Raw genomic sequence first — 20438 nt, 5'->3', positions numbered from 1 at the left:
TCATGAACATTCAAAAACTGACCCGTAAAGAAGAGATGTTTTTTTTCTCAATGAAAGGGCTTTTCAGCATAGCATTTCACCAACTCATGCAAGCACTACTTTAATTGGTATTAATGAGTGGCGCGTACTTTGAGTAAACTAGATGACGCTAGGGTCCTGTAGCGGAAGGTGAAAAGAAATTCATTTTCATCAGCAGTGCCAAAGGTGATGTCAAATGTAAGCAAAGAAAGGTCAAGCAGGATGTTCAGTGTATGCGGCAGGAAACTCTTGCTTAATTAGGAACATTCCGTATATATTAACATAGTCTTTTGCAATGGACACATCAGCAGAAAACTTGAGCCGCTATTTGTTGCTGTTCAGGAAATTCTTCAGCGAAAGAATTTATTTGAAAATAATATTGCCGGCATTGCTTTGGAACGAGGAAATGATAAAATCCAATTTGAAAGATTTCTTGAAATCTACTATAAAATAGCCGTTTGGATGCTACTAAATGAAAGTTGGCAAATTTATCAACATCTGATTTAAATATCTTGCTCCGAGACCCTGACCCCAAATCTTTCCGACGTTCCTCGTATATTCATTATTGGGTCCAGCAATCCAGAGGAAAACCCTATTCTCTAATCCTGATTCCCATCTCACACATTTATCGCCTGCCTTTAAAGCAGCACCGAAAACAACGGGATTACCCGGCTACATTGAACTCGAGGGAACAGCACCCATTTGTTACAATGTTTGGCGATTCGTCTGCAGTATCAATACTCAGCCTAATTTTTATTTCGTATTCTCTTCTTTGAGAATAATCAAAATTTAAAAAAAGCGTGCTTCCTTATTCCATAACGTATAAAGAGATTCAACCATTACATTAGGAATAAAGAGATTTGGTAATTATTGGTGCAACGTGTAAGTGGGAGGAAGCTCACTCCATACATAAATAACACCACTGAACAGATGGTGCTGCAAACATTATGTAAATGTTTTCCGATAGCCTGTCTTTCGCATCCTATTTCTCTCGGGCTTGTCGTCCATTTTCCAGAAGTACATGTAACGGCCATGTCAGTTTGCACCAACATCCCATAGCCTACTTTGACTGGTTCGTGAAAGCCAGCCCAGCCCGGTCTCAGCGCAGAGCTGCCCGCCCGCTCACCAGGCACGGCTCCACCAGCCCAGCGCCTCTGCCAGATCACGCTCTCGGCAATACGCGCGCTGCCAGGCAGCGGACGCTTTGGGCTCATTGCGGAGCTGACGTAATGGGGGTTAGTGATTGGCCCCGTGATGCAGCGCCGCCGCCGAATGGCTTGAGTGCTGCAGTCTCCCGGCGCTGGGAGGGGAGGTAGACGAGAGGCACTGGTGCGTCAACGTATAGGTTATTATGGCATCGCGGCGAATGGAGACTAAACCGGTGATAACGTGTCTTAAAACACTCCTTATCATCTACAGCTTCGTTTTCTGGGTGAGGATTTATTTCCTTTTTTTCTAAAGATCCCAAACATGTAAGGTGGACTAAAGTAATGAGAATTGCATTTTGCTTTGCGACGTGCACTTGGTACACAAAAAAAAAGCTTGAGATTGCAAAACGGATCGAATCGCTTATTTACTTGTCGAGATTTAGGATGTATTTGACAACCGATAATTTTTACAGAAAAAAATCCGTGCAGTGTTAAGATCGAAAGGCAAATGGTGATCTTTCAAGATGTCTTTAACCTCGGCGTACTGGTTGCTGTGTGATGCGCGAAACCTACTGCAGCAAACATGAAAGATCCTCAGTCTGATACTGAACCTGCCTCACCATCAATCTACCCTATCCTGCAAGTTTGTTTGCTCAGTTTCCCGACTGAGTAATCTGATCATTTATATTTAGTCATGTTAATTTTGCGAGTTAGTCTTTTCACTGGTAGAGCATCATATCCGTTAGGATTCTTCGGTAGCGAGAGCAAGCTAGGCAACTTGCTTCATTTTCCCATTGTATTTATTTTTTTCTTCTTAGATACAATTAGAATGCCCTGGTTGATGCATTTAATTACACAATTCGTCTATCTTGAAATGACACATCAGAGACGCACAACAGTCGCATTGTTGGATATTTTTAAGCAAACGCTTTGAAGTAATTCAGTCGACGTTATTTGCTGTCATGCCATTCGACTGCAGTAAATCCACCTGCATGATAGATTTCTCAGATAGGCTTTTGGAAAGATGGAATAACTTGAAGGTCGGCGCCGAATTACACCAGTTATTACTGATTCAACATTTTCTCCAGTGGGTGGATTTTTGCCATGATTTGATTTAGAAGGATTTAGAGTTAAATAAATGTATCTGTTTAGTTTTAGGTCCGGAGCAGAGCATTGGAATAATAAGTAACTAATTAATGCTGGATATGAAATATGATGGTTCTATTTAAAACCTGTAATGTTTGAGGATTTTTAAATGTTATTGTGGGTAGTTGGTAGCTACATTGCTAATACACATGTTAATTTCAGCTATGTAAATAATAGTATTTGCAATATGGCAATTACACTTAATCTCATCATATCCTGCTTTTTGGTTTGTCTGGTTGTTTTGCTGAGTCTTTATGACAGAGAAATGAAAATGCATCTGGAAGGTTTACAGCATTGTGTGGTATTTCTGTTTATTCTGCAAGATACAGTAGCTGGTAATCAGAGGTAACATATGCACATTCATAAGGTACGGTATACTGGTGGGAGAGTTGTGCTTTTTTTGCACAAGGAATGGTACTGGCACCCTTGCAGATCTTCAATTCTTTACCATTGCATTTATATTTTATATTTTATATATAGTCACATGATCAATATCAGACAAAATCTGAAACCAAGCCACATTCTTGGAATGTGGGGGGTGAGTGATGAAGTGAGAGAATTCCAGAAACCTGAGCCTTGGCAAACAAAGCATTGACGACATTAGTGGAATGGTGAAGAATCAGTACTACGCAGAATGAAGGTGTTTGGAAATCCAGGCTTGTAGGAGCTACAACATAGGGAAGAGGGAGTTCATGGAGGGATTTAAAAACAAAGACAAGAATTTTACAGGATTAAGATAAGTAAGCACACAGAGAAGCAATGGTTAAAAGGGACATGACAAATTTAAATATCAATGATAGATCTGTGGGTGGATGCAAGACAGGAGGCCAGGAAATCGATAACATAAGCACATGAGAACGTTTAGAAATAGCAGGAGGAATAAAGCCTCCTGACCTTTAGTGTCTGCTCTGCCATTCATCAGGATCGTGACTGATATTCGACCTCAGCACCATTTTTCTACTTTATCACCATATCCCATGATTCCCTCAATGCCCAGAAGTCTGCAGTTTGAACACAACTGGGCTTCCACAGCCTTTCCGGCTAGAGAATTTCAAAGGTTCACTGCTCTCTAATCTCTTTATCCTATTAGTGGGGGGGGGGGGGGGAATATCCTCATCTTAATTCGACCCCTTATTGTGAAATTGTTTTCCCTAGTCATGGACTCATCCTTTTGAGAAAACATCCTTCCTACATCTGAGCCTGATGAGTCCTTTACGAATTTTAAGAATTTTATAAGTTTCAATGACATTTCCTCTCATTCTTCTACACACTAAGGAAAACAGTTCCGGTCTACTCTACCTCTCCACCAGTGGTAAACCTGCCTTTTATGGGACCAGTCAAGTAAATCTTCACTTCACTCCCTCTGTAAACCATCCTTTCTTAGTTATACAGACCAAAGCTATTTACAGTACTCTAGGGACGATTAATACACTTGCAAAAAGTCTCCCTCATTCCTGTAATTAAACTCTTTCTAAAGATTCAAGATTCTTTGATGTCATTTCCAGTACACAAGTATAAAGCAGAACTAATAATTGTTACTCTGGATCCACTGAAGCATATAAAATAACTCACTAAGATAAAGAACACAATAATAAAAAGCACAATAAATATAAATACATAAGATACATTAATGGATTATATGTACATAAAGTGATGCTAGATACAAGAGTCTGTTCCTAAGATGACTCTGGCAGGAAATGATAAAGTAATAACAAAAGGCAAATACAGGTATATTGCTTTTCCTCCTAATTCCTAAAAAAAAGTATACAAAAGGATTTCAGCAACAAATGAAATAGAGCAGCTATGGTGACAGGTAATGTTACAATTTACAATACAGAAGAAGGATTTTAAGCCCATTGGGTCTATAGTTATGTCCTAGCCTCAAAATCTCTCAGCCCCATTCCCCGCTTGCTCTGCAATTTATTCTCTCTCACACACTGATCAGCTCACCTTTTTGATACTTTTGCCATTTATCGACACTAATTAATCATTAATACATTAATCTGCCAGCACGTCATTGATACGTGGGAGAAAATTGCAGCACCTGATGGAAAACCACACATTGACGGGGTGAGATTGAACCCAAGTCACTGGAGGTGCAACAATGTTTGCCATTACTTGGGTAGAAAGATGTGGTCAATGAGTGGGTATGAAATTGAAAACTCGTCTCAGGGGCTTATATGCTGCTACAGGTAAAATAATTAATACAGTTAACCAGTGTAGCTGAACTATATGAAGTTATATATTGCAATATGATTTGTCTTTGATTGCATTTTGGACAACATATTGGTGCTGGAAAAAATGTACGGCTACAGCTCAGTGAAAGGTGGTATATTTGTGCAGTTTGCTATGATATTTGTAAGTACACTATAATTATAATTTTTTAAATCTGCTTTTCTAAGACATTGTTTTAGAATGCATTGTATCCTTTGCAATGTCTAGGAATCTGATTAGTAGCATAACAGGATGGCTATCTCTTATGCAGTTTGTCTGGTTGTTTTAGATACCCAGAATATTAAAAACACTTTCTGGAATTTTTTTAATGTTCATTAAGACCATAAAATGTAAGAATGGCCGTATTCTTGTATGTATTTGGATTGTTGTGAGGTGTTTTGTTTATCAAGTACATCAGCTGGTGAGTTTGCTTAGAACCACTGCGAGGGTAATTCTGCTGCCTTCTGGTTGGAATGGGGAATGTTTGATGATCTACACTCAGTGGCCACAGGAATAGAACCCGGTGTGGTCTTCTGCTGCTATAGCCCAAAGCGTATGTTCAGAGATGCTCTTTTGCACACCACTGTTGTAATGAGGGGTTATTTGTGTTACTGTTGCCTTCCTATCAGCTTAAACCAATCTGACCACTCTCCTCTGACTGCTGTCGTTAACAAGGCACTTTCTCCCACAGAACTGCCGCCCACTGAATGTTTTTTTTTGTTTTTTGTAGTATTCTCTGTAAACGCGTGAGATTGTTGTGCATGAAAATCCCATGGGATCAGCAGTTTCTGGGATGCTCAAACTACCCTATCTGGCACCAACAATCATTTCACAAGACAATGTCACTTAGATCACATTTCTTCCCCATTCTGATGTTAGGTCTGAACAATAACTGAATCTTTTGAACATGTCTGCATGTTTTTTACATTGAGTTACTGCCACATTTATTAGATGTTTGCATCAATGAGCAGGTGTACAGGTGTACCTAATAAAGTGGCCACTGAGTGTATTTAGTTTCCTAGCTGAGAAAGTTAATGGAAAAACTACACCACTGCTTTTCTAGTTATAATAAAGGTTCATCATATATTAAGGATTACCAGATGAGATGAGAAGCATTTTTTTTGTTCTGGTTTATTTATTTTAATGCCCATTCCACATTCAGTTGTGCTTACCAGTTCCAAGAAAGGACATTGAATAGATTACACATCTCAGTAAGGAGAGCATTTGAATCCCATCTTAAGAAATGTGAAATGTCAATATTAATATTTTAACAATTAACAGACCTCTTATAAAACAATAATTTAGCTAATAATTCATTACCCTTCATAAATATGTAATAGATTCTCTTTAACCAACTTCATTTTATTTACACCATTACGCAGGTCGTAGAGGCATTGGCTTTTAACCAACACTATATACCAAATTTTGGGCATTAGTAATTACAGTTTCTGCTTTGTAAGTAATTGGTATTCTGTATGCAGATGAATTTGATCTCCACATTGATTTTCTTTTTCAAATTTCCCCTCAGACAATTGTATAATCATATTTAAAGTCTACCCAAAATTTGTGCAATTTCTTGTTAAATTAAATGGTATATTTACTTGCAACAGAATAATGCAACTGAAAATGGTTCTATCAGAAAAATAACATCTAATGAATTTCAGTAACTGAAATGTACTAAGCTATATCATATTTTGAAAAAATGTGAAAATAATTTATAATAAATATTTTAACATTTAAAACCTGGCAAAAGTGATCTGTAGGTATTTTAAGCTCAGTTAAAGCTATATTTGAACATACTTCTCAAAGCTCTATAAACGAGACATGAGAATTGAGGGAGGACCTGGCTCTGATGTTTTTAAAACAATGCAAAAAATAGCTGAAACTTGATTGTGGTTGGATGTAAATTGTATCTAAACTTCCTTGTAATGCTTTGGCCATTTTCGGGAGAATTTTAATAAGCCACATAAACCTAGTAGAATTTTCATCCAGTTTGTAAAGACAGAAGGTGAGGACTATATAAGTGAGGCATTTATATCAAACGGCTAACTAGGTAGATAAGTGAACTGGATCCTTTTGAGAAGACAGGGAATAGAAACAAGAGTAAGCCATCTAGCACTTTGTAAGCTTGCTCTACCATTCTACAAGATCATGGCAGATCTGCGTCAGCAGGTGTATTTTCAGAACTCATGATATTCTTGATAACCAGAAATCTCCTAAATTATGTTTATTCAAAGACAATGTCAATATCTCCATAGCCTTTCAGGGTACAGAATCCCAAAGGTTCACTCTTCCTGATTAAACAAATTTCTCCTAAATAGCCAGCCTTATTCTGAATATGTGAACACTGCTCCATAATCTCTCCCCTCTGTCGTGTCCTTTAGAATTTTGAATGTTTTACTGAAATCTCCCACTACTCAGTTTGTCTGCCTTTTGGCATTACCATGTTCCAAAGCAGTGTATAGCCATTAAGTCTTTTTTGTGTGCATCACCACAATAATGTAAGAACAGATTCAATTGGAAATTATTTCGAGGTGCTAAGATCCATGGGATATTTTTAAAAAGGCACATAGATACAATACTGTATGTGTATCACTAACTTTCTTCAGTATAATGAGTATATTTACTTTATGTCATTATAAGGTGGAATATAATCAAGGGCATTATTCAAAAATAACCATGAGGAGTCTTGGATTTATTTATATAATAGATTTTTTCTGCTAATAAATCAAGCAAATCTTTGATTGCAGCCACGTTCAGATGGAAAGCAAGATGATGTTAATAGCCACCCATGTGCTAACTTGGCACATTTAGTTTAACAGAGCTGTTTGAATCAGCATTTTAAATATTTCTTTTAATCAGATTATTCCAGAGACACATATTTCTTTAATCAGCGATTGCTCCCCCGTGAGCTCTGGCAATGACCTTGTAGGCCAACCAGACAGGAGAGCAAAGTCTGAAAAATCATACAAGGTTCATCTTGCAGTAAATTAGCTAATGTTAGTTGGTGAAACATCAACTTTAGGGTTTAGTAGATGTTTCGTAGAGTTGCTGTGCTTTCTCAGAGCCTTCTCATGAACCAGTGTTGCTAATACAGAGCTGCCAGGGCATCTATACCATTTTGATCAGGGATGGATCATAATCTAGAGAGAGGGGAAATGGGTTGTAAAGAAGTCATATGGAGAAAAAGGAAATGTAATGGTGAGTGAACTACAACTTCTTCTTGGCAGTATAACAATACTATTCATTCTGTATTCTGCTCTCATGTAAAATGATGTCATTTATCCTGAAAGTGTTTTGTATGGCAGTAACAAACAGTACTGACAGTTTTGTTGGTGTTAAAATTGCAACATCTGGTTTAGATCTTGAAAATCTGTTGCTAGTATTTCCAAACAATTTCACATGCTGGATAGGTTTATTGGTATTTTGCAAGTGCACTTTGACAATTAGTTTTATAAGACCACAAATATACAACTCTTTTGAGGATTAAACAACTTTATTCAGAAAATACAAATCACAGAAAGTCCTATTTTGATCCGCGGCCTTTGTTAGCTCAGAAGAATTTAACAGAACTCGAAGGTGGAATGTGTTAATTGATAACTAGATGATCCAGTCTTCGCTACTGAAGCATTCATTTAAAAAGTACATTATTATATGTGTCTGGTATTCGGTAAAGCTGTGCTTTATATAGAACATAGCATCTAAGTTATCTCAGTTTATTTAATAAAGAACATTAATTAGCAGGGTTGTACACAAAGGATTGAAAACAGTAAGTGAGATTTTGCTGAAAAGCTGCAACTCAACAAAACTGGAATGCTAATAAAAATTGCTGGTGAACGCAGCAAGCCAGGCAGCATCTATAGGAAGAGGCACAGCCTGAAGGGTCTCGGCCCGAAACATCGACTGTACCTCTTCCTATAGTTGCTGCCTGGCCTGCTGCATTCACCAGCAATTTTTATGTGTGTTGCTTGAAATTCCAGCATCTGCAGGTTTCTTTGTGCTTGCGTTTTTAAAAAAATAGAACGCTATTGTGTTCAGCAAATGTGTGTAAAGTGCTACTCCCTGAATATCAAATCAGTTGAGGTAGTTTGATGTTTTGCACCATTATCAGCTTGTAATTCTAGCCGCTATTTAAAATGTAAAGATTCACAAACATGCCTTGCAAAGGGGAACTCTGTATATTGATGTACTGACCTGTTCTGGGCCAGAAGTTTGTTTTCTATAGAATAAGCATCAGATAATATAGATAATTCAAAGTGTAAGAGTTGCTGAGTCACCAAGTTATTCTTTTCAGTGCTATTTCTGGCAAGCTGTTATTCCTTCCGCGCTGTTATATGCAGAGTACAGATAGTTACAGAGTTGTTGAATAGCCATATTTGCATTTCTGAAGCTCCAAAACCTAAAGTCATCACAAATTTCAACCAGATTATTCAAGGGAGATTAACAGGCTGTTACTGCAAATTGCGTTGGCACCGTTTTACCATTGGCAGTTTGTAATTTAGCATAAAAATAGAGGAAAGGCTTTGTCATTACTGCTTACATTATAAAATCATGCCTGAAACAATATTCACAGATAAATAAATGCATTTTTTCACATGCTGGGAAAACATTACTATCAGTGATGATAGTGAACAGACAGTTGACAAATATTTCTTTTGTACACTCAGATTGACATGTAAATTCAGGGACAAAAACTTGATATTCAGTTTAAATATATGAACCAAAGGAAATAACTTTAAAATTAACTCAATGATCATGTACCTTCTAATGTAACAATTTTATACCTTTGCAGAAATGTGGTTTTGCCAGTGCCTGGTCCTGGTGTATGTTCTTCAGTTCTGAGTGTTTGCAGGCAGTTAGATATGGAACAGGGTGAGAAGTGGCAGCAGGAATGAATTTCACCTGTATCTACAGTACATATTCATATGTGCACATTTCCTGCAACAGTAAAAATTACAATCATATGTCAACTTGATATGAGTTTTTTGACCAGTGTTGGAGATAATTCTTGCCGGCCAGTGAAACCATTGTTTGAAGCTTATTGGAATTATTTGGATGTTACTCTCTTAAAATGAGGTAGAAAAGTTTAACGTGCTTTTAAATTGGGTTTCAGAAAAATTTTATTAAGGTTGCAGAAAAATTTAACTCCCAGAAGAGAAAGTAACTGATTCATTTGAAAGTGTCATCAGAAAAAAGTTTTAAGCAGGCAAGCATCATTACAATAGTTCTGGCCCACAAGAAATCAAGGAACAAAAACCTGAAACTGCTGGAAACATTGACAAAGTGTGACAGGTCTTCAACCTGAAATGCAATCTAAAGCTCTAAGGTATGAAAAATTCTTGCGTTAAAGGTAGAGGCAATTGAATGCAACTAGTTAATGAGACAATGGAAGCAATTGTGAAGGGAAAGAACCTGTCATCTGGAGTCAGTTGATGCGAGGGAGAGATCAATGAGAATTCTAAAACAGTGTTGCTTGAGTTTGGTAATGAAATATTTTATTACATTTTTATGTAGGAGCCATTTTTTGTATTCGCAAATGTTTTGTTACACTACAGCAATGGTTTCACTTCTGCTGATTACCAATGTGTGGAAGACAGATATAATTAAGCTTGATTCAGCCATATCTTGCAGGAAGAGCAGAAATAGTTGAAATAGAACACAAAATTATGATGGTTGCCACAGAGAGCGACATTTTAATCAGTATGATAGAGTTCATGTATTGATGCTACTTACCATACAGTATCTGACATCCTGAAATAGGAGGTTGGTGTGGCAAAGGAAGTACATGACATAAGTAAGCATTGTGAAAATAGGAGACAGAATTAAAAGTATTCCAGGTACATCAGTAAAGTCATAAGAGACCAACAAGGGACCATTCAAGAGTTATGTGATGATGAGTATATTCTAGAAAAGATTTTGCCGATTTGAATCAAAAATTCAATATGCTGGCAATGGACAAGTTGTTTTGGTGACAATCACTCAGCAAACTAATAGATTAAGTCCGTAAAAACAATACAAGTATTAATTTTTTTTCAAAAAGGGAAATCTGTGTGGTGTCTGTCTATGCATGATAAATGCACAATATGATTAGAAAGAGTGAAATAAGCAAATCCAGCCTTTGTAGGTGCAAGAGATTATGGAAGAAAGCCCATTCTACTTCACACTTTGTGATGGCCAAACACGCAGTGGAATTTTTTAAATGGGGCAAGATACAAAACTTATGCCTCTATTTTTAAAAGCATTAACCTCATATGAAAATGTGCTTAAAAATAATTAATACATTTATGCAGCATTTTTGTTAGTGCAATTTTTGCCTTATTTTAATTCTTTTTACTCTTTTAACTTTTTTCTGTATCTGATTATTACATCTTTAATGATCTGTGTAAATTGATCATTAAATTCCAGTTAATTGAGACACATTGGGACCTGCACATTTTGACCCAATGAAGCTGCTGTCCCAATTAGGCAAAATTTCATTAAAATAGTTAAAAAGGTATCTAAAAACAAGAGACAAACTGAGTAACAAATAATGTTTTTAAATGAAATACGGAACAAATTAGAACACTATCAATTAATGTCACCATTGACACATTGCTGCATTGTATTTCTGGATAGTTTCAAAGCTCAAACATCTTCAGCTTTTTCTTCAATCACCTTCCCTCTGATTTGTTCAGAAATGTAGATGTTTACTCACAAACCTCAGATAATAAAGCTGGCTGTGTCCCCCAGGAAATGATCTGTGAACAATCAGGCTTGGGCTGAGAAGTCACAAATAAAGTTTGAATTTTGTACCTTCCAATGTGTAGTCAGGTGCTCTACAAAATAAGCTTTCCAATTAAGTAATTTAACTGTACAAAATACTACATTTCTTATAAATGAAGGCACAGCTTCCTAGCATTACAGTGGACTACCGCTAATCATTTAAATGCAAGTGTTGAAGTAATGATCAAAGCTGCATTGTGATCAATTGGTTTTATTTTGCTCTTCCTGCTGATGAAACTTAGGAATTGCACATGCCCACTCTTTAATATGTGGGCCATTTTGAGGAAAGAAACAGAAAAATCCTTATTTAAAATGGAGGAAAATGTATTCCCAAATTGGTAACATACTTTAGATTAGTTATAAAACAATTTAAAACTTGCTGTGTCATATTTAGTTATCTATACATCAGGCACTTATCTAAATCCATATTTAAATAATAGCTTGTGCTCAAATTGAGTATGTCCTAGCATCTCTTTAGATGCTATTTAGATATCTCTTTAGATGTATGTCCTAGATCTCTTTAGATCCTGTTGCCAGTGGCAACAGGATCTCTGCCAGTTTTGGTCTCTAAGCATTGTAAGTCATGTCAACACAATAATCGGAAGGGGAATAGAATGGTGTACAGAACGCAGGGAGGTGAATTAATATGGTGTTGAATAAGAATATGTTTTGAGTCCTATAAGTTATTCATTTCTTTTTAAGACTACTGGGGAAGTGGGTCTCAGTGATTATCAGTATTGTATGGTGTAACTGAAATGCAAAAAGGATGATCCAATGAGATCTTTGTACCTTCTTTATTCCAGATTGAGAAATATTTTGCCTGTGATGTATATTTTTTAACCTGCCAGTATTGCAGTGTCATTCATTAAAAAGTATTTACTCCTGTTTAATTATTGCTGGTGTATCCATTTTAAATGACTTGGGGACCATCGTCTCTGGAATATAGAAGATACAGAAATTCAGCAGCTCAGCACATTATTGATGCTTACGCAGGTGTGCAGCACCATGCAACCTCTATAATGCCACCCTCATGGTTTTTAGTTGTGCAGGCATGGGGCTATCATAATGCAGGCCATTCATGCAGAAGCAGCTCTCACAAGTTTTGCTTCTTCTTAAGTTGAAGAATATCCAAGTCTGTGAAGTTCAGTGCTTGGATCTACAGAAAGGTCCACTTTAGCTTAAAAGCATGGTCTACATCTGTTCCTAATCCAGTCATTTGATGTCTTGAAGGAGTTCAAAATGGTAAAGAGTCAGGATGTCTTGCTTTTCGCTTCAGAGTGCTCCAAGATCAGTTTCTGATCAACAATCGAAACTGTGGAAGCAGGATGAAGTGTTCATGCTTCTTTGAAACAGATTCACAGTTATACCCAACCTGAATACAGTATGTTAGGCTGCCAGGATGTTACCAAGGACAGCTTAATCCGACATCCTCACAGCCTGGTGCGCTGAGGATCTATAAATCTTTATGTACTAGGCTACACAATTTGAATCTGGCCCTTGAAAATTCTGACTCTGCCATCTCTTCCTTGGCAGTACCCCAGGATAACGGATCGCGTGCTTACACTTTGATTTTGTGGGTTTTGAGTGGCTGATGAAGACTTTTTGGGAACCGGTGCTTTTCTACACATGAGACAGGTGGTAGTCAGTGGGCAGGTGAGTGTGTAGCTTGTAAGGTGGTGGGTTCTGTGTGCTCCTGGCTCATGGTCTTGAGGTTCTTAGTACCAGTCCAATTACTCCTTCTCCATTTTGTGGCCATGGGACAGAACTTCCCAGGAGTCAATGGAAATGTTGCATTTCCCCATTTACCCTTCTAATTACAGCTTGAAAAGAACTCCATTAGGTTTGTTAAATACCGTCCTTCCTTCTTAGAAACATATTGGCTTTGTCTATTCATGAAAATGGCTTTCAAAGTAATTTGATGGTGAATTGCAGTATTCCTTTAATAACACAGATTAAGCTATGTTGTCTGTAGTTCATAATGTTTTCCTCCTATCTTTTAAAGAGTATTGTTTGGCTATTTATCTTCCAATCTGCTGGAATTGTTGCAGAGAAAGGGAATATTAGAAAATTCAGTAATGCCTCTATCTCTGTAGCTGGTTATTTTAGAACATTGAGATACTGTACTGAACATCTGCTCCTGAAGTTTTGTTTTATTTGTTTGTCTCTCCAGTACTTCCTCTTCTCAATATCATAGCCCATATTTAATTTTGATGTTCTCTTCCTTCTTCTTCCTTCTTGTTCACATTCCTTTTGTGTACCTATTGAAAAATGTGTCTCTTAACTTAACATATTATTTTCTATTATCAATTATTTTGACATTTATTGTCCTTTCAGAATAAACATACTTCACATTGACTTTTATAAGGCTCTTTAATCTAATACTAGGTGTAAACAGCCAAGGACAGATAAATTTTGTAGTTTTTAACTTCTTAAGGGAATGTATATACACGAAGAAATCAGATTTTTCATCGAATACATGAATTTGATTGTCCATTTTTAATCCAAGTTCTCTAGTACTTTAGCCAGTGCATCCTTATTGCTACGTAATTGACTTGATTTAAGTTCACACTCTTCCTAGTTGAACCATGTATCTCTTGAACTGCATGCAAAATTTAATCATATTGTAATACAATTATTCTCTGACATTACTAAAGTGTCCTTCATTATGAGATTACTAATTTAACCCATTTCATTAGTCAAGTTAAGATCTGATGTAGCCTGGCACTTCATCAAGCGGTGATATCTTTCTACAAAACAGTCCTGAATGCATTCTGTGAACTTCAACTGCAAATGACCTTTGTGAATTTAATTTTCCCAGTCTACAGTATCTGAGGACTGAAGTACTCTATGATTATTGCCCTAAAACTGCACTAGCTGTTCTTACTTATTTATTACTTCTCTCATTCCAATTGTGTTTCAGTTGTTATGGAGCCTGTTAGTATTCCAACCAGTACTGGCATCCCTTGTTATTTCTGATGTCCCTCCACTTACTGATCACTGTTCTTCTAGTCCAAGGTCATTGCTAACTATTATCAGAGTTAACCGACATGGGCACTCTTCACACACCACCACAATCGCCCCTTTCCTGCTTGCATTTCTAAGTGTCAAATACCATGGAATATTTCAATCCTAATCTCTCTAACCTTGTAAATATGTCTTGTTTTGTGCCATTATTTCATTCTTCGTGCATTCAGAGGCAATGCCTTTAGTTATGGCTTCCCACTGTCTTTTCTTGAGTTAACTAAGTTTACTAGTGAACTATTTACATGAAACTCTGACTCTTACTGTCTCATTTTGCTTCTCATTATCCAAGTATGGGCTTTGTTCTCTATCCATTTCCTTTTAATTTTTAAATATTCTCTGACTCGATCCCTGCTCTTCCATCCTTTGATGAACCCTCCATCAAAACATTCTGTTAAATTGTTTTTTTAAAAATTTTGTCCAATGTTCTTCAAATTTATAGTAAAACTCTAATAATCAGATGCACTTTGGACCTGGATTGTCAGATTCCCTAGACTATTGGATGTTATTCCTATCGTACTCCAACACATTTTATGTCATGTTTTATTTTAAAGTATCATGCAAATGTCAAAAAAAATCCGTTGAATCCAGAAAGTTGAAAGAGGGTGGAGGAGAGTTGGCTCAATGTTCTCAAAGGGAACATGAGAAGCAGAACCAGGAGAGTTGAAAAGAACATGGGAACTGGGCTCCTGTTAACGTGGGAAGTGGAGCTCCAGTGTGCTAGAGGAAGCATTGGAATGGAACTACGGAAGTGCAACAACCAGAACCCCAGTGCGTTAAAGGGAGAGCAAGAGACGGGGCCCCAATGTCTTGAAGGAGGAGCAAGAAATAGGGCCCCAGTGTGTCAGAGTGCACGAACCAGAACTAGAGAGAGTATGTGAGCCGTATATGAGCACTCAGTGCGCCAAGTGCTGAACCATTAGAATTTCCCAACATCAGTGAGTGCATTATTCTCAGCAGTGGAAATCTTAAAAAACAGCTTAAGATTTTGTAAATCTGGAATAAAACCAGAAATTGCTGGAAACACTCAGCAGTCATGCACCATAGATGCAAATAGAAACATTAATTCCTTTTCTTTTTCCAACTTTTGCTGCCTGACCTGCTGAGTCTTGTTTTTAATGCGTATTATAAATTTAATCCATTTGTACTGTTCGGGTTAATTTTGCTTCCCTTTTCCTCCAGGAAGGTAAAGAGTATTAGAAAATAAACAGAAGACCAGAATGAATTCCTGATGAGTAAATAGTCACCATAGACATAGTAGAATGATTGGTATCCTTGTGTGCTTAAACTGCACACCCAGTTGGAAAACAACTGCTTTCTGTCTAGTGCAAATACTAATATTGACCAAAATGACCACACTTGATTACAAAAAATCATGGTATTCTGTTCAGTCTAAAGTGCTGAATAAAAAAAAGTTTAGAAGTTCATAACTGGTTAGTAGTGTAACGTGCACAGTATGGTATTGATAGTTTTTGTAATATCCTTCCAAAACTCATTCCATACTGTATACTCTGCTTCTGATACTCATTGGAATGAGTAACATTGGAAGCCGAGTACTGTATATCTTTCCAGCATAGAGTGCTTAAGCAGCAATGAATTTTTATATAGCAGTGATACTATTGGTAAGTAAATTCTCAACCAAAAAAGAATGAAACGTATGTTCATAGAATAAAATGTTTATCATTCAGTCCTATTATTTGACAAGTAACAAGTAGTTTTTATTAAATTTTGTATCAGTCTGAATCATCATAATTAACTCAAAATTGATCTATATGAATTTGGATTATACGTTTAGTTGGCTTCTGAAAATAATATGTTTTGAGTTCAATGATTGATAAACATTTAGGTTTATTTCATTTTAGACTTCATTTCTTAGCACTCTAAAACAGAATAGAACATTTGAAGAGAAAATTAATTGTGCTTGAAAGAAAATAAAAACTGGACACCAGTTAATCTCATCCCAACAGAAACGTTGTATGTTAGTGTTTCATTTGCCTGAGGTACATTAAGCATCTTTTATTATTCGAAAAATCCTTTGGATCCTTTCTTCTACATTGACAGTCAGAATTCAGTGAGTATAAAGATCTGCGGAGTGTGGCAGAATTAATACAATAGAAGAGTTTTGTTTTACTGATCATGGTGTGCATGTGGTTATGAATAAGGAATGCAGATGAACAGAATATTAAGAGAGGACAAACCTTCCACAGTTATACTGTAATTGATAAATGTTTGTTTTACGAGATTATTGCCAGGAGCTGAGTTACAGGGAGAGGTTAGGCAAGGAGGTCTTTATTCCTTGGAGCTTGGGAGACTGAGAGTTGACCTTGTAGAGATGAATAAAATGATGAGGTTAATGCACAAAATATTTTTCTCAGGGGATGGGATCCATAAACTAGAGGGTAAAGGTTAAGAGGAGAGGGGAAAAACTTAAAGAGACCTGAGAGGCATTTTGTCACACAGAGGGTGGTTCATTTATGGATTAAGCTGCCAGAGACAAGTGATATTTAAAAGGTGAGTCCTGACGAAGGGTCTCGGCCCAAAACGTTGACTGTTTGTTTCCACAGATGCTGCCCGACCTGCTGAGTTCCTTGGGCATGTTGTGCGTGTTACATTTAAAAGATATTTGGTTATACATATGGATAGGAAAGTTGTCGAAAGATGTGTGCCAAATGCAGGCAAATGGCTCTAGCTTGGGTGGGCTTTGTTCACATGGATGAATTGGGCCAAAGGGCCTTTTTTCTGTTCTGCGTTATTCAATGACTCTACTAATTTAATGCAACATTTACAATCAGGAATGATTTTTGTGGCATGCATGTTGACTGTGAACAAGACTGAGGGAGAAAAAGAAATTGAAATTGTTTACAAAGTATTATCCAAAGTTTGATCAGTTAGCATCCACCTTTTCAGTGCCAAGTGGACAAAAAGTGGATAGATTGTTCTAATGATCATTTCTGCGTGAAACTACAAGGATTGGCTGTGAACAGTGGTGGCCCACATAATTGTGTCTGATCTAAATGCAGCATTGGGGCACACATACACTGAGGTTATTAGTTTAGCACCAGGTCTTTCATTTGCTACTGATGAAATTTGGACTATATAAAGAATGACTATCATGTGAGGTCGACAGAAGAAGAACAAAGTGCATTGAAAAGTGGCACTGAGTTGTGAACTAAAACAGCTTCATTCTTACTTTGCTGCAGACATCATCTGCTAGCCTCATTCACTGACGAACCCATTTAGTTCACCAAATTTGATCCATTGCAGACTTTATGTTGTATGCACATCAGCGCAACGTACAGCAGTCACCAGCTCATTGATCATATGATCCCAGACCACTCACAGCATGGGATTCCACCAGGGCAGACTATACGTGGGCAGTGTTAGATTCTCCTGCCCCTTCTCTCCCTTCACTTTCATGGTAACATGTAGTACAATCAGATCAGTGATCTATTATACCTGGTGCCCAAACTTATTACCTTTTGGACTGGGGAGCATGGAGCTTTGAGGGACAAGTTCAGCTTTAATTGCCAGCAAAACCTGGACATTGTTATTTTGTAAGTAAATAAATCAAATAATATTCAACAAGTTAGAGGCATTTCAGGGTAGGTTTACAGTACTGATATCTGAAATTAGCAGATTGACTAATGAAAAATTGCACAGACTAAGATGGATGTGAAGAGCTTGTATATTCTCATGGGAGAATATAGAGCTGAGGCTAATTTTTTTAAAATAAGGGGTCTTTTTATTCAAGACAGTTGAGGCAACGTTTTTCCCTTTGAGGGTCTCGAGTCTTTAGAATTCTCTTCTTCAGTAATAGATGGGAATGCAGAATTGTAGTCACAGATCTGCTATGAACTTACTGAATGACAGAGTAAGCATGAGGGGATATGACTTACTACTGGTTCAAGTTTTGTATGTCTGTATGGAAGTTGTTAAAAATACACAATGAACAGTTAAAATTTTCGTTGTATTTAATAATGAATGTTGGTCAAAGTGCAAGGAAAACTCTGCTAGGTTGTTTTACATTCAGCTGGCCAAGAAGGTGAGGTCTCAGTTTAGGCTTTCAGTAGATATTTCTGCAGCATTCCCCAGACCAATAGAGGTGAGGTTGACCTTTCTTTTCGAGTCCTGTAGTGTGGGCTAAAGCCACTTATCTGAGTCTGATGAGAGAGAACTTCCAATAGACCAAGTGGGCAGTGTAATTACACATGCAGTCCTAAGAATGGCAAAACCAGCAAGAGCAAACATTAACAAATCAAAATTTTGTACTGAGCCTAATGAACAATAGCAAAAACATCGCTACCTTCCAAAATTACTTATGAAGGCATATAAACATCTCCTCTGCAGCATTATTTTCTCTTCTGCAACCTGAAAAGTATTTCTCATTTAATTAATGCTTATAATCTGGGTAGTCATTTTGCTGGAGTACATGAGTTCCTGCAAAGATGAAAGAACTGCTACTTTGCTTTGCTTTGATAGATACCAAAAAATGAAAGAGCAAAGCTTAAGCAATTTAATCCCAGCTCAGAGATGCCCTATCGCTTTTGTGATTATTATTTAATTACAGTGCATCTGTGTCAAACTTGTATAATGTGGAGAGCATTCAGAGAGGAATATTAGGTTATTAGCATTCTGGAAGCAGAACTTACAGGAACAGAGAAATTTTGGCATTGAGGCTAATGTATCGGGGAAGCTGAGTTAGACAAATAACCCATACAAATCTGTTCTTATGAAATGTCTTTTGGCATGTTTAGTATTTTGGCAGATCCTACATGGTTCATTAAAAATAGGTGTCCTGCAATCATGAAATAATTCACTGCATATTACAAAGAAATAACGTCAAAGCCCTACCACAACCCTTTAAATAGTGACACTATCCCTCTCACTTGATGCTTGTACTTGAAAGCAAAAGATTATTTTTGTTATTTTTATACCTAGCCATATGTCATTCAGCTGTTCACTGGCTCAGTTCTACATTTCTTAAATTTTTCACTTAAGAATCTCCCTGACAGCTCAGAATTAAGTTTGCTATCTGTCAACAGACACGCTGAAAACTTGGGCATGAAATTATTTTACAGCATGTTTTTCTTTCCTGATGAGCTAAGGGAAAATGAGATAATTTTTCATTTGAACACACTAGTGAACAAAAATTGAATCATAAACATGGAGGTATAATCAAAACTGAATTAGTACATTTTATTCATTTCCTCTTGGAAGTTAAAAGATTACTCTGAATTTGTTGAGAATTTGTGTTCTTGGGTAATCAGAGCAGTAGAAAGGGCTTCAAATGAACATAATTGTGTGGAAGTGTCAGAGGAGGAGTATTGATGAGGGGAAACCTAGAAAGTTAAGGGACAAGGTAATGTAGCATCACAGTTTAGAGATATGGGTGTATGAGCATTGACTTGCAAGAGAGGACAGAAAATGTAATGGGAATACTTACCCTTTAGATTTTATTTATCTATTTGATGTCACGTGGGCATCACTGGCAAGACCAGTGGGTAATGTCCGTCCACAAATACTGTTGAGGTGACAATGCTGAGCCACTTCCACTAAAGGTACTCCCACAATTCTTTTGGCTTGGAAGTTGCAGTATTTGAAGACATTGAAACAGTAGTATATTTCTAAATAAAGATGGTGTGTGACTTTTAGTGGAACTTATAGATGGTATTCCTAAGAGGTTACTGTCCTTGGTCGTCTTGGTGGTAGAGGTCACTCTAATAGCAAGCAGTCAAAGTTGTCCTTTAAATATCTAAAGTGGAACACACACAATGTCTCCCAGTCTCCGATACTCCAGCTGCCCACTTTCCAGACCTGACCTGTATCTTCTTCCGTATTCCTGCCCTCCCCTTTTCTGTGTCTGTATCTCCTGTATATCGCTATTGCCAGATTTTACAGAAGGATGGTGGACATCATTCTAAATGGTTGTATCACTGCCCAGTACAGAGCCTCCAGTACACAGGATTAAAAGAGGCCACAGAGGACTGCAGACTTGGCCAGTTCCACCATGAGCACAAACCTCCCTAGCATTGAGGACATTTTCTAGTGGCATCCATCTTTGAAGACCCTCCGCATCCAGGACATACCCTCTTCGCATTACACCATTGGTAGGGAGGTGCAGGAACCTGA

At 37.2% G+C, this 20438-nt stretch overlaps 1 protein-coding gene across 1 annotated transcript in view; it reads left to right on the top strand.

Annotated features, from left to right (window-relative positions):
• Positions 1-1290: 1290 nt before the first annotated feature.
• Positions 1291-20438, top strand: part of tspan7b (tetraspanin 7b) — a 112184-nt gene continuing 93036 nt past the window's right edge. Inside the window, exon 1 of the mRNA XM_063049875.1 lies at positions 1291-1450. Coding sequence (XP_062905945.1) covers positions 1370-1450 — 81 coding nt within the window. The 5' untranslated portion in view covers positions 1291-1369. The remainder of the gene's footprint in view (positions 1451-20438) is intronic.

Source organism: Mobula hypostoma, chromosome 6 (genome assembly GCF_963921235.1).
Source record: "Mobula hypostoma chromosome 6, sMobHyp1.1, whole genome shotgun sequence".
Classification (NCBI taxonomy): Eukaryota; Metazoa; Chordata; class Chondrichthyes; order Myliobatiformes; family Myliobatidae; genus Mobula; species Mobula hypostoma.
This window is presented reverse-complemented; position numbering and strand designations above follow the sequence as displayed.